Source organism: Mesitornis unicolor, unplaced genomic scaffold, assembly GCF_000695765.1.
Source record: "Mesitornis unicolor isolate BGI_N332 unplaced genomic scaffold, ASM69576v1 scaffold11469, whole genome shotgun sequence".
NCBI classification, from domain to species: domain Eukaryota; kingdom Metazoa; phylum Chordata; class Aves; order Mesitornithiformes; family Mesitornithidae; genus Mesitornis; species Mesitornis unicolor.
Genome location: NW_010205381.1, coordinates 1 through 16,057, shown reverse-complemented (window position 1 = coordinate 16,057; position 16,057 = coordinate 1). Strand labels below are relative to the sequence as shown.

Sequence of the window (16,057 nt, the reverse complement as noted above, 5' to 3'; positions counted from 1 at the left end):
TTGTTTCATTCTTATGTGCCAAGGCTGAAGTGATTATACCTGTAGTGTACTAGACAGGTATTTTCTTTGGCTGTTCTATCAGTGTGTTCTATCTATCAGTATTTCCCACTCATTTCCATTTGAAAGTTTTTCCTTTTATCTAACCTGACCTAGAATTTCCTCTGCCATATTTTAAGTCCATCCTTCCTCTTCTGAAATGTGGTGTGCAGTGGACATTCTTTGCTTTTCTATGAACTTTATACATATTCACAAATTATTATGTTCTGTTTCAGTTACTGCTTCTCCCTTCCCTTGGTAAAACAATTCCATTCTTTCAGTCTTTCTGTGTACTCAGCTCGTTCGTTTTCTGATAAACTCTTTGCTGATCTATGTCTTTCTTGAAGTTTGGTGCCAATTACTGGGGTTTGTAACAGGTGAGACTTCACTAGAACTGAATAGATGTGAAAGGATCAGTCTGCCTGCTTAAGATACCACTTTCCCATTTATGCATAGAATCGTAGAATCGTTGAATGCATCGGGGTGGAAGGGACCTTTAAACATCATCCGGTCCGACCCCCTTGCAGTAAGCAGGGACAATGTTACCAGATCATGTTGCTCAGAGCCCCACCAAGCCTGACCTTGAATATCTCCAGGGATGGGGCCTCCACCACCTCTCTGGGCAACCTGTTCCAGTGATCTACCACCCTCATAGTGAAGAACTTTTTCTTAATATCCAACCTAAATCTACCCTTGTCTAGTTTAAAACCATTACCCCTTGTTCTATCACTACATGCCCTAGTGAACTGCTCCTCCCCAGATTTCTTCTAGGCACCTTTCACGTATTGGAAGGTCTCTATAAGGTTCCCCCGGAGCCTTCTCTTCTCCAGGCTGAACAGCTGGCATTTGTCTCTATGCTCCTCTCTGATCTTCAAGACCTTCTCCCACTTCTAAGACTTTTCCTCTGGCTAGGAACTACTTCATCTTCTTTCCAGTCCCCTGTTGTCTCTCGAAGACCATTGCCTCTTTTTGGGAATGCTTCTTTCTGGCCTCTTTTTTCCGTAAATCCATGTCCCCAGTTTTCCCAATCTAAATAATCTATGTGCAGAAGCACAACTTGTGCTCAGCCTAATTGGTGCATCTGCCTCACACATCTTCATTAGGAGGAGGATTCAGAACATGCTACTTTAGTCTAGGTGTTATTAAAATTTGCAGCCAGCCTCTATGGGATGCAGTTAGCAAGTAGCAGGAATCTGTAAGAATTCAGAAATGCAATTTTGAACAATTTGTTCTCCCTGTTCCCCCCCAACTGCACAGAGTTATCTGTTCAAATTTTAAGCTATTTTTGCTATACAACACCCATCAGTCAGATTTTTGTCATGACATTGGCTGAGAATCTATATCTTAAAGTTGCATTAGAAATTTATTTTCTTTGCAAGAAGTACCAATACAAATGAAATTTGATACATTTATATGCTTAGAGGAAAATAGGGATCCCAGGTAAGACTTCTGATTTCCATTGTTTATTTGTACTAAAATTGAGTAGTTATATTTAAAAACTTAATTATTGTAGAGTGGTTAGCTGGCAGATTTTCTGCTAGATTTGATGTAATTAGGACGAATACATTATGTTTTGTGACTAATTTATTCACAAGCATTTGAGTTAAGTAGGTTGGCTGATAGTAGAAGGATTAACTGGAAAAAAAGCCCCCAAATAATTTAAAAAGTATTTAATTAGTCAGAAAGGGAAAATATTCCACTTCATGGTTTGGTTTTTTTTTTGTTTTTTTTATTCTTCATAGAAAAAAGCTTTTATGTATGCTATAAAGCTATATTTCAAGAAATGCTTTTTAAACAATCGTGCTACCGTGTTTCATTTCCACTTGCACAGTCATTTAAGTGGCTGCATGGTAGACTGGATTTGTGTGATCCAGGTTAAAAAGTAAATAAATGTTTTGCCCTTTCTTTTTAAGCCAGCTTTGTTCCCACACCCACTTTGCTGCCACACAGACAATTCTACCAGCATGAAAGGATTAGCGGAGACAGAAGAAAGTGCGTATGTACTAGGGACAACTGGTATTGCTCAAGTGCACTCCAGTAATACTCTCCCCAGAAGCCTAAATGTAGGTGGTGAAAGACTTAAAGTAAGTTTTAAAGTTAAAATAGGATAAAGAGTAAAGTTTACTTTTTTGATCAAAGCATCTGCTTTAATGAGTTTCCATAACTGGGCTGAGTAAATCAATCTAGATGACTAAACAGAAGAACAGTTCAATATTGGTCCTATTTTAAATGAAAGCACAAGTAGTTAATCTTAAAAAGTTAAAAATAAAAATGTGGAAATGGTGGTTTATTAAAAATACCAATATTATGTGCTGAGGGTGAGTCTGAGTTCTATTAATAAAAAAAAAGACAAAATTATTATTGAATTTTATAAGTCTCAACTATGATCAATAATATGATGGATTTGTATCAGAACGACTAACTTTTTAGGGAGAAACTAAGCTTTTAAAAATGTGTTTTGTTATTTTTAAAGTATTTGTTTTTGCAGTGACTACGTTAAATATTTTTTAAATAACTGCAAGCAGTTTACCAAGGAGTTGGGATGAAATTAATGTCTCCTACTGCAGACATTTGTAAAATGGAAGTCTGAATTTAGTTAAAATTAAAACTTTCCCAGTTTAGAAGTTGAGACCCATATTTGCTGTGTTCTGTTCCTGTCATAGGTAATAGGAGATGTTGTATATCAGACTTCATCTCTGGTAACTTGCCTTCCAGAATTATCAAGGACCTTTAAACTTTCAGTTTTCTGCTTGAAAACAAAGTTGTTTCAGTTAAACAGTAGGAAAAAATAATTCTGATACAGTGATTTTTTAAAAATAAATTTGTAAATTAATGTTCTAATTTTGATTTGAAAACTTACAGAAAATGAAATTTTCATTCTAATCCTTTTAAGTACTCATTTTTTTTAACTGAACATACATTTCATTAATATTGAGAAAAACATGTAAGTCGATTTAGTTTTATTGCTGTTTGTATTAATGAAACTTCTACAATAAATATAATTTGAAGTTTAAATTTAATTAAAACTTTCTTCAGGCAAGGGGATTTTTTGATAGTAATTTGAAATAACTTTTTTGATTGTTCTATAAGAAATGACCTGTTTTCTGGAAAAGGGAGGAGAGATTCTTTTTTGTCTCTCTTTAAGTCAGTTCTTTTATTCAAACAATTAGAACTTATTTTTAATAATGAAAATGGAACAAAGTTACACTTTAAAGCCTTCAAAATTAAAAGAGACTGTTTTATCTTCATTCCCACATTATTGTACATGATAAAATGTCTGAACCGACTGTTACTAAAAGCAGCAGGTTGCAGGTTTGTTTTAAGTGTATGGTATCTTTGTTGATAGACCACCAAATCCTTCTGAGGCTCTTTATTTGGTGCTCATGCCACAAAGAAGGATCTGTCCTTACAGAATATGTTTTTTTTTCCTGAATGTCTAGTTCCTTAATTTGTTGTGTCTATAAGAAGTCCTGTACATAATTGTCTTTTAAATAATCCTTTTTGACCTGTACTTCAAAGGCAGTTTTGGATCACTCATAGAAGACTTGATTCCTCTGTAATTACTTTCAAAATCAGCAAAAGATAATACTGAAGCTGTACATTCCTTCTTTTAAAAAATATTTTCTGGAAAGGATACTTTGTTTTTTGGTGATAATTTTGAATTAAATCAGTCTGAGGAGCTTCACTCCAAATAGTATAAATAAAACCAAACCATTATTACTGTAGTGATCCTAACTGGAAGATCGTTCCTAAAGAAGCTAAGTGATCACTGTAAGAGTTAACTTGAGCAGATGCAGGCCTATGCTGTGTCATGCATATCCCTTGGCTACAGGATACACTTAGGCAGCTGATTGAGGAGCATGTAGGCAGCTCACGCTTGGCACCTGTGACTACGCCACCTGCCTGTCCTTGTCTTTAGCTAAAACTGCAGCACCGCATTCTCTCATGTACATCCTTTTTATTGAATAGTGGAAGTGATTAGCAGAATTGTTTTACTTTAACAAAATTCTGTAAGAGCTCAAGAGACTGACAGGTCTAACCCTCCCACAGACTGTATCTGCACAGTGAGCTGCATCTTGACTGGAGGTCAGTTCCAATGCTGCACAGCTTGGGGTTCCCAGTGTTGAAAGGATGTAAGGTTATTTATAATAACCTTGTTTTCCCTGTAACATTAGCTGCAATAACTGGCAGTGATACTCTATGAAGTCTGTCTGTCTTAGTGGTATCATAATGAACCAGCACCCCCTGGTGAAAAGCATATATGCATCAAAATTTTGCTTCTGGATATTCATGAAGAACCTTTGAGAATTCTGTAAGAATTTCAGTCTTCTATGGCACGTGTAGTCACAGTTAGATAAAATTCTATTCTGCTAGCTAGTTTATTTTTTGAAAACCAGTACTTAAAAATTAGTCTTTCCTAGAATTAATTTTTGAGATTATAATTTTATATATCGACATTGCATTAGTATAGGATTCCATCTGAATGCACTTCCTATTTAATGATTTGCCCCATAGTTATTCTATTTCTTCTATTTGGTTCTTGAATATTTTATCTTTTAAATTTAGCCTGAAGCGTAATATTTACAGCAGCACAGACAAATTTTATAAGCTTACAACTAATCTGTTTGGTATAATTGAGGAGTTCCACAAACAAATTTATACCTGTAGCTGATAATAGCTGCTTATTTGCAGTTATGATTTAACTGTACTTCTTGGATGACCAGTTGAAGTTACTTCAGCTGATGTTGATAGATTATGATTCAACATTAGCAGCAGCATCTCTAGCTACTTTTTTCCTGACATTAGTTGTAATTTTGCAACCGCACTTAATATCAAACAAAAGTAGGTGTGTAAAGGCAACTGAGGAAGTATAAACTCTAGTAAAATAATAGTGCTAGTAAAATAAAAGTATTTAGAAGATTCATAGTGTCTTCAGTGCTATAAGGAATGGTTACCACTGTTTCAGTTTAAGATCAGGAATTTTTATCCAGTTTGAATGTTTTTTTGGATTTGTGGCCTCGCTTTTGGACAATAACTGGCTTGGTTACATTTGCCTGGCTAAAGTCTGAAGGTACTTAGGAGTGTATAGTGTTTCCTTAAGAAATCTAGTATTTTCAATATACAGCAGCTTACTTGCTTTCTTAGTCAGTATCGTTTTGATAGTTGTTGTTCATAAGGTATATAACACACCCAGAATTACTGACTCAAGGTTAAATCCCCCAGTAACATTGACTGAAGTCTTACATCTGTAACAGAGTCTTACATCTGTAACAGTCTTACATCTGTAACAGAGTCTTACATCTGTAACAGAGTCTTACATCTGTAACATAGTCTTACCTAATCTGTGAGAGCAAAAGATTCAGTATTCTTGACCACTAAATGAGACTATTGTTTTCCAAATGCATAGAGAATCTATACTTTTATCTTTCTTGAACTTGCATTTAGTTTATAGTGTTCTTTCTGTAAAAGTAGAGACCTTTAAAATATACACAATTTGTGCCTGTGCTTTCATGTGTTTGGTCTTGTAGAATGAAGCTCCTCTTAATAAGGACAGACTCGAAATAAAGATCTGAAATGTGTAACCTAGTGAAACATTTTATGGTTCTGTTCTTTTAAATTATTTTAAATTCTTCTTTTGCTAATGAAGATAGTGGACTGTGCCAGACATTGTTATACTACTACTGTATCATAACCAAATCTTCTAATGGTAACATTTTTGAAAGGCAAGAAGATTCCTTTATATTATAACATTAATATGTTTATTTGTTTATAATATATATAAGATTTTTGATCATCTCAGATTCTGTAGCCTATCTGTGTGGTTTTTTTCAACTTAGGAAGCTTCAGCCTTGGTAAACAATACACTCTGAATGTATAGTGAAACAACAGCTGTATAATTTGTCCTCTATGAGAAAGCATGATCACAGTTTATCTGAAAAGCTCGACAGTGTCAGAAGTCCAACGTGTTCTCTAAATTTGGGACCTTGGACCTGAGACAGTAGGAAAACAGAGTAAATTAAGCAACAGGTATTTTTGCAATAGAAGTTGGAAGAAACTGTAGATAACACACCAGAGAAGGAATGGCGTAGCACTTTAATATTTGTGACCAGATGTCTCTCCTTAAAAAAGGGTCAGCTTCTATGTGTTCATGCTTCACCAAGTGCATATTATCTGAAGAACAAAGTACCAGTATTTGGGTATAGATAGGGATTTAAAACATTTAGTTACTGGTCTGTCAATAATTTTTTTTTAGAGTACATCTCAGGTTGAGAGTTTTCAAATAACTGTATTCTTCCTATAGTTTATTACGATGCTTAAGAACATAAGTCTGTTGTTTAAATGCTGTGTTCTATATTGAAGGTATGGAATGCTTCCAATAAAAAAATACTAATAAATCAACTATATTTACTTAATAATAATTTTTATTTTAAATAAAAAGCAATAAATACAAAAGAAAAAAAATACAAAACATTATTTAGCCTTGTGAGACATAGATCTTTACAACACAGTTGTAGAAGTAGTTATCTATGCTGCAGGAATTGAGCTATTAGCTTTCATTTATATTTCATTTGTGCCAAATAATTTAGTATGACCTTTAAATAAAATGAATAACCTTCTTCTTATGTGCTCAAATGTCACAACTTTAAAGGATTCGTGCATATTTTTGTGCGTTTCAGTAGGCATATGAATGCTATGCCTGTAAAAATAAAAACAATTTACATGTTTAGGTTCCTAAATTTTACAGGTATCAGTGAGATTAAGTTTCATTTACCTGCTTTCCTTTCCATTGTGATGAATACTCTTAAATGCTGTGTCACAATGTGAGTAGTAGTTACAGTATTCTAGGTGAGATTTTTCATGTTTTCAGCAATAGCTATGGAAGAGAATTATGCCTGGAAAATTCTACATGTGAAGGAAGTTTCCTTTTTCTGTTCTTTCCTCTACTCAGTCATTTCAGATAGTCATCATATCTATCCAGAATAAAATTAGTCATCTCAGGAGAGAAGAGTCTAATTAATTTTGCTCTGTTTTTAAACCAGGTGAAGTACCACCAATGAGATGGATAGTAAATTTTGACCGAGATCTTTTAGATGGTCTGGTATTGGCAGCACAGTTGGCAGCCTATTGTCCATATTTGGTAAGGACTTTTCTTATTTTTTTTCTGCAATTTTTGTACAGTTTTTTTTAATGTAAGTGGGTTTATTCAGGCCTTATTTTCCTTTGGAACTGTTGGCTTTTGAAAACTGTTGGATTTTGAAAACAAAAAAAACAACCAACTCAGCAATTCTAGAGTGATTATTTCAGTACTGATTTGTCTTTTCTCTAGTACATTCTTAATAGGGAATTTTAGTACAAAATTTATATCTTTTAGATTGCTGAAAGAGTGAAAATACCAACATAATAATTTTGCTTTGTGGAATACCAACCATTTAACTTCTCTTTCTTTGCTAGATTCCTACTCACTTTGTAAGGATGTATACTAATCCAAGAACTCCTGCAGAGTTACTGCACAACTGTTTGATACTTGTGAATGCTATGCATGCTGTCAGTCTGGCTATAGACATAAAGGTAAATGACTTTCTACTAGCAGCACTTATAGGCTTCTTTTTTTTACTTTTATGATAGTAATATTGTACATCAAATTAAGGTGAGATTTTAGTAAAATATTTTTGTTTAATTATGTGCTACTGTGTGATGGACTCCAAAATTTTGCTTCATATAAATACACTTAATTGCAAGTAACTTCCATAATTCCTTGCTTTGTAGAATTGTATATATGCAACTAGCTGAACATAACAAGATTAATTCAGTTCTGATTCTAGCATCATAAATCACAAAAACGAAAACCTGAGTGGAATTTTTTATTAATGGTAGGTAATTAACATTAGGCAATTTAGAAAAAATATATTTGAGAACAAACATTATACACTTAAAAATAAAAAAGAGTGATTAAAAAAATATATGAATGTCTGGTGACACTTAGGTGCATCTATCTAATCACGAAGGCCCATGAGGGTTTTGACCCATGTATGATGCACCCAGGAGTCAGTTGCTTTGGACTGCTCAGGGAGCAAAGAAGAAAAGAAAAACAAGAGAGGATCAGCTGTTTTAAATAGATAGTAGTTCAGTAACTAACACACACAACCAACACATGCAAGATAAATGCATGAGTCCCTGTGAGCGTGTGATACAGTCTTGCCATTGCTTTTAACAGGCCATAAGCTTTGTACTGAATTTACAAGGCCTCAGGGCTGGTATTTGATGAGCCTTCTCCTTTGCTCCCTGAGTGATTAAAAATCCTGTCTTTACCAAAACTAGTAAAATTTTTTTCAGGTCTCATCTTTCTTTTAAGAATTTGCAGAGTGGTGCAGCTTCCATCTTAAGCAAAGTGAATGTCAGGGACTCTGATGGGATGGGGTGGGTGTGCAGTGTATTGGGCTGGCTAGAAGATCAGAAGAGAATATAGCAGAGTAGACATAGAATTTGTCGGTATATGAGGAAACTTTCCGAAGGAATTAATAGGATTTAAAACCAGAGATAGAGATGCAGTGTGAGCAATGTGATATGAAAGGAAGCTCTGTTACAACTTTTTTTTTTCCTTTCTATTTGATTGTGTTGTGGTTACAGGGAAAAATAACCATGCTGTTTCCAGATGTATCAGCTACTGTCTTGCTCCCACATCCTGATACAGAAATGCTGTTATGAATGACTTTGCTGTTACAGGCTAAATCAAGAAAATCTACTGTTTCATATACTTGTGACTGACAGTAAGTGTAAAAAGATAATCTAGGTATAATCCTCAAAATGAAGGCATGTTTTGCCTCAGCTTTTAATAAGAAAAAAAGGCAGTTCAGCACATGCAGGGAGAGGCTCAATGCCTGATATACAAAAGGAGTTAACCACAGGTGGAAGGAGAACTCCAAGACATTGTCCTTAACGCACTTAGTGTGCTTTAAGACTGCAGTGTCTACAATACTATGATAATATTAGTTCAGTGTATTCTTGAGGTGTTGGTGTTTTTATAGATGGGAAAGAGAATCAGTCAACATCAGAAAAAGGAACAGATCTTGGATATTCAAGGTCTGTATTTTAATTCTAGCTGAGGCATGTTCCACAAAAAAAATCTTGTGGAAAGTGAAAAAAAATAGAGAATGTAAAGGGCACTTTTGACATAGTCAGTGGAATTCATATATGTTTTTCTAAGAGTACAGCGGAAATTTCCTAAGCAATGTTCTTCAGCAATAAAAGCAGCAAAATACATTAATCCTGTTGCTGAACTGTCCTAACTTGAGATTTTTCTTTTAGTTCTGTCTTTTAAATTTAGCAGGCTAAAATGTTCCAATGGTACTGGCAAAGTTTTTGACTATCAGGCAGTCACTGCTTCTGAACTTGCAGGACAGTTTTGCATTAATTAATGCAGAGATGGTGGTGACAGAACAAGGTGATAAATGTATTAGGTCTGAAATACGTGGCATTTCATCACTTCAAAATGGAAGACTGTTATTATAAAGAAGTTTAACTGTCTTGAAGACTTCAGCTGCAAATGATACTTCTAATGGAGTTCAAGGCTTTTAAATCTTCTTAAGGATTAAGATATAGGCTTAAGATGGAGTAGTTTGGGTAAGAAATTCTTTGTTTCCCATTTCTAATAATGACTGACAGTTCAAGCCTGGAGTATTAATAGTGTCTTTCTATGTATTTTGTCTTTGTGTTTGATATTTTTAAGTTCCTAAATGCTTTAATTTGAAGAAGATCCAATTGAAAGCCAAAAATAAAATATTGCAAGATAGGATCGTGGATAACAGTGGTATAGAAGGGAATGTACGTGACAAGGATAGATTAGGAGAGAAGTTGCAGTGATTGGAGGTTGCCAGTAGAGGAACTAAAATTGCTACTGTCTGGTTTAAAATTTAGGCCAACAATACTGACATTTATATTTGAGACCAAGTGAAAAGGAGGATACTTTCAAACAAGCTATAGAAGATGATGTTGTGAATAAAGTCAGAAAGTGTTAAGAATCTGAAAATGAAAGTCGCTAATCAGTTGAAATGATGGGTGAAATTTAGGGGTTTTAGAGGTAGAAAGCGGTGAAACTGGTCAATAACATGGCTGTAAGATGAAGAAAGGGTAGTAGATGGTACCCCCAAAACTTGAGTCTGAGATGAAGGAGAGAAAGAAGATGCTCTCAGCAGCTGATGGAGAAGAGGAAAGAAATGCAGTGACGTAGAATTTTTTAATTTCCAGTATATGTAAGAATTTTCCCTTGAAGGTAATCTACAGGTTATTGCATGCACTTTGAAAGGTAACTTCCTGGCTATCACTTAATGTTTCACTCATACTATTATCATCTCCAAAGACGATTAACACTTTTGTGGTTTTCAGTTTCCTGTACTTTAGTAAGGTGCTGTTAGCTTGGTAAATATGGCAACATCTTGACAAAAGTAACCTTAAGGAAAAAGATTTCTTTCTTAGTTCTTAGTTATTTGACTTAAATTTATGTGATACTGCAAGTACACGGATAGAACTCTGTATCCGTCTATTCCCCAGTCTGTAATGTAACTGCAAATGCCTTGGTTTGCCTGAGATAGGAATCTAATATTGATGTGCTGTCTTAAATTCAGAAAATGGAAGAGAGAAAAAATTAAAAATAACTTTTATTTGTTAGAATAACAATAATATTTGCATCTTTACTAAACAGTATTTTACATAGTAACTTTACTAGGGTATTGTGCAAAAACGCTTGAAGAGCAATGTAAATCACTGGATCTCCCTAAGCATTCTTACAAAAGTGGATGTAGCAACTGTTTGCTTTGATCTCTAAGCCTGATAAATCACAGCATTAGATAAAGAACATTTGGCTGGAATTTAGTTTTATTTATAATATTGTGCGAAGTGTTTGATACTGTCCCACATGTCTTTGGCTTTAAAATGGAGAGACGTGGATTTGACAGGTGGACCACTCAGTGGATAAAGAACTGTCTGGATGGTCACACTCAAAAAGTTGGGATATCTGTTTCAAAATCAGTGGTACGTTTTATTTCTGTTGGAGCAACTGAAAATTACCCAAACCTGGTAATTGTCTCACCTGGGATATTTCCATAGAGAAGCTGGGTATGTATGGGATAGATACAGACTTTTAATAAGGTTATTTGTATGTGTATGCATTAGAATCATAGAATCATAGAATTGTTTAGGTTGGAAAAGACCTTTTAGGTTATTGAGTCTAACTGTTAACCTAACACTGCCAAGTCCACTAGAAACTGTGCCCTAAGGGCTGCATATATGCATCTTTTAAATATACCTAGTGATGGTGACAGCACCACAAGCCTTTCAGTGAAGAAATTTTTCCTAATATCCAATCTAAACCTCCCCTGTTACAACTTGAGGCCATTTCCTCTTGTCCTATCGCTTGTTACTTGGGAGAAGAGACCAACACCCACCTCACTCCAACCTCCTTTCAGGTAGTTGTAGAAAGTGGTAAGACCTCCCCTCAACCTCCTCTTCTCCAGGCTAAACAACCCCAGCTCCCTCAACAGCTCCTCATAAGACTTGTGCTCCAGACCCCTCACCAGCTTCCTTGCTCTTCTAAGGACGTACAAAAATACAGACTCTTAAGCTTTAATTAGACATGAAAATGACTACTTTATCTCTTTTCCAGACTTGCTGACTGTTCCTTTCTCACATTAACTTTCCGCTTACTGAAAACTTGATACTGCACTTGTATAAGCAAAGCCTTTATAAACTTAGGAAACTAATTTTGTTCCCAAACAACATTGTTTCTTATACGTTTTCCCTTTAAGTTCAATGTTTAAGTCTTAAAAATTTGGAAATAACTAATAAAGATTAAATGTATGGCTTTCTGTTTCTGAAATTTAATATAGTATTTTTATTACCTTGTGTTTGTTTAATACTTTTGCAATAATTTTCAGTAGTCGTTTGCCATTGTTGGTTTAATTTGTTTACCTAGGTAACATCTCATGCCCTCTGATTCAAAGCCTTTTCTATCTTTCAGTTATTTATGTCCTGCTAGAAGCTGTTCTTTGGTGTAGGATGTCTATTTTCATCAATGCTTTGTAAGCTTTGTAGTGGGGAAAGCTTTCTGCATGATTTTTGCATCTGTTCAGTTTGCATTATTTGCAGTTTACATTATTCAAACTTAATTTGATTTAACTTAGTTTACATTAGTTTACATTATGCAAACTTAATTTGCATTATTGCAGTTTACATTATTCAACTAATAATTACATGTTCAGAAAAATTGAGAATGTTTTTGCCACAAGAAGTTCAGCGATATACTCGTTCCTGATACCTTTTAGTAAAATTTTTCTCTCCTGACTGTCAGAACTTTGGCTTATAGTTACTGTGATTATTTTGAATTTAAAACACCCTGATCTGGTTTGGTTTTTAACTTTTCAAGCTAGATAGATTAATATATTCTATTATAAGCATCAATCCACTACACTGCTGTGCTAATAAAACAGAACTGGCAGTATTTTCTAAATTTCATGGAATGACTTAGAGGCAGCTAATGCTATCTAAGTTTTGCATTGTTATAAGCCTATTTTCAAAAAAAATAGAAAGGCATTATTTGTCAGCAGTTACAAACTGTTTTCTGAGCAGTAGTACCAGTAATGCTAAAGACCAGACTTTTGTAATGTGCAGGTGATGGAAAATGTAGAGACTTGGTTATGGAATTAAAGGCACAGAGCTGATGGTGTTGTAAGTTAAATAACCCTGTTTTTGCTATAGAACCTATTGAGTAGCCCTTGAATTTCTTGTCCATTTTTTGACATAGTTCTAAATTGGAATATTTAGAATTTGAAGTATAATAATTTATCCACTTTGTCAGCTCCAGCAACTTCTTTAACTAGGCAACATTAAAGCACAAATAAAAAGCTATCAAGCAAGTACCCAGCTCTTCAAAAAATGTGAGAGGCTTTTTTGTATTTTGAGAAACTTTCTTCTGGATACAATTTAAGGCATAAATCTCTTAAACTTTATTAATGGCTGTTGTTTGCTAACACATATTTTTTAATAAGGAAAACAATATGTATAGACTATGTGAATTTTCTTCTAAATCTTGCTATCAATTACACTGTTTGTTTTGTTTGTTTTTTTTTTTTTCTTATTTGGTTCCTAGAGTAGTAGACTGATGTAACAAATAGACTTTTATTAATTCAGCACAGAAGAAAAGAGAATAGTATTTTCTTAGGGAATAATTTCTGATCTAAGTGGAGATAAGTAGAATTAGGTGGGAAAAGAAAGTTAGACTTCAACAGATAATCTCTGGCATCTTTGCTATCTTAAATGAAAATACAGGATAGATGAACAGTGGAGGTGTAAAACCACAGCTATATTGGAATAACTTCTCCTATAAATACTTGTTAACATTCAATAGCTATTACTGAGATAAGTGAATGGAAGACATGAGAATATTTTTCGGACTTTAGGCCTAAAGTGCTTGGCAGAGAAGAAGCTTTTTTACTTTGAATAGTAAGTGCATCCTAAAATTCCAACCTTAAAGAATAGTGGTGATGGAAATAAACAGAAATACAAGATGAGGCATATGATTACAGCAGTGCATGAAGAGTGTATGGAATGAATCTTAAGAATTACAGTGATAAGCATTAGCTAGGAAACTATGGACAGTGACAGAGAAACATCAGACCAGTGCCCAGTGATGTTACTTGTTCTTTTGGAAGGTTAGAGGAATTGTTCTGGAACTGCTGGGAGTAGGATGCAATGCTTGGCTGGGCACAGGCAAGAAAAGAGGGAGGAAGCAGTCAGTAACTCTTCCTGTCTTTGTGCTCCATGGAGTCAATGGATTTGCCACAAGAGAAAGTTCAGTTTTGCCTTTTCTATGGAATCTCCTACCTGTCTCTAACTTAATAAAAGAGAACGAAAATTAAGAAAACTTGGAGGTTACCTAGTGAGATGTAATGCGAAGTAAATTTAATATGTATAAAAGTAAATATATTATAAGGCTTGTCTGTTCTAATATATCTTGACAGGTTTCTCCTTCCTGTTGTACCAAACAAAACAAAATTTGGTATTCCTTGTAGTACAAAGCACACAGAACACATTCCTGCAGGACTAAAGGCATTTATTTTAACCAGGGCTGAGCTGTAGTCATTAATAAGTCTCTGAAGCTTTCAGCAACTAAGTTATGTTTCCATAAATGTTTCCATATGCCCAGGATATGCTTGGCCTTGTGGGCTGCATATGCGCATTGGTGGCTCATGTCCAGCTTCTCATGTACCAGTACCCCCAAGTCCTTTTCCTCAGGACTGCTTTCCAGCACATCATCTCCTAGCCTGTAATGGTAACAGGGATTTTTCCAACCAAAGTAGAGGACCCTGCACTTGGCCTTGTTGAACCTCATGAGGTTTCCTGCTGGATTTGTTTTTTTCCGGCTGAATTGAGGATTCCTACTTACAGTTCTTGCATACATTCTTGGAAACACTGTGTTGGTTTGACTCCTTGCATTTTTGAATTTAGGATCCAGTTTATTCAAGATCTTTTTGTTTGAAATACAGAATTGTCTTCACCCATCTGTGGCAACAGAAGAGCATCTTATTTTCCATCTGCTAGGTCAAATATGGTTTCATTCTTGGTAGCAGAAGAGATAGGCATTCTGTTTTGATGACTTTCAGGAAACGAAGAAGAAATAGTAAGCTCTTTATGTACTTCTTGGTGTTCTCTTGAATCTTTGAAAATAAAATCGTACTTTGTGTAGGGCTAGGATGCTACAGGCTGTCAAAAGTGAGCATTACTTCAAATGCTCGGTGTTCTTGCATTTGTTTAGAGCACGTTTGTTAAGAAAACTTAGCTTTATAGGTCCATCTTTTCTCACAGATTCTTTTTTGGCTATACTGAACATAAATTCAAGAGAAGAATATTTTCTTAGGCTGTCTTTACATTTTTTTACACTGAGTCAAAGGGAGACTGTGCATAGACTTGGAAGAAAAAGAAGTGAAGATTTCTAAGTAGACAGAAATCATATGTGGTTCAGGAAGTCTTGTACTTAAGTCTGGGAAAATACTGAAAAGTATGTGTACTTATGGTATCATCACTTTCAATTAGGCATCAGCTTGTAGTGGTGTCTTTTCGGCCCGCAGTGTGAGCCAATAGGCTGCTCTTAGGTTCTTATTTTGTATGAAGGTTTTTCTACGTGGAATATTTGCTTTAAGCTACTGAGGTTTTTTACATTGTGTAGGAAGAAGGTGGCTCCACTAGAGTTTCAAATGTTTGTCCTTTATACCCTTTATCTTCACAAAATTATTATGTCAAAACACAGCTTTTGCTAGTTTTTTTCTTCAAAACCTTTTTCAGTTGCTTATTCATCAAGTAGAAGCTGTTTGAAGTTGAAGCTATTTGTACTTGAGCTCAGTGATGCATTTTTTTGCTTTCTTAGAGCTCCTACCTTAGGACTTAAATTTTACCTGCTTTTTTATGATCCTATGTTTTAGGCAGTAGATTTCAGCCAATACTACATTTTTAGTAACATTAGAGGAGGAAGAAAACTCAATAAGCAATTTCTAATTAACAAGATTTAATAAACTGTTTATGACAGTCAGGCTTATTTCTATATGTAAAGAATGAAATAAAGATCTTGGATGACAGAGAGGTGTTTAACAATAATCAATAAATCCCTAAGCCACTAATTTGCAGAAGCTGGCAAATTATGTCAATGGAAAGACCACTTTATATTTGTCCACTTTGTTAGAGTCTTTACTCAAGCAACTGCTCTGTTAGCAGAGACAGAATAGTGGGATACCCAGTCTCTGATACTCCAAGGAGATCCATCACATTTAGATCCTATGGATCCTTGTTCAATGTCATTACAGATGCTTTTTTATTCTGACAAAGGACATTAATGAAACTGCTTTGCCATACCTGCAGAAGGAATGCTAGAGGAACAAGGGCCTTTCTGCATAATTTAAATATAGGCTTGCTGTTGTATTCTGTTTGGAATATATATTTATTTTTTTCACAGAATCGCTTGGTTGGAAAAGACCTC

General features: G+C 34.7%; 1 protein-coding gene across 1 annotated transcript in view; it reads left to right on the top strand.

The window, feature by feature from the left end:
* Positions 1-7,605, top strand: part of CHDC2 (calponin homology domain containing 2) — a gene marked incomplete at its 3' end in the record, with an annotated part of 58,405 nt that extends 50,800 nt beyond the window's left edge. Inside the window, exons 14-15 of the mRNA XM_010191388.1 lie at positions 7,077-7,174; positions 7,489-7,605. Coding sequence (XP_010189690.1) covers positions 7,077-7,174; positions 7,489-7,605 — 215 coding nt within the window. The remainder of the gene's footprint in view (positions 1-7,076; positions 7,175-7,488) is intronic.
* Between the last annotated feature and the right edge of the window lie 8,452 nt (positions 7,606-16,057).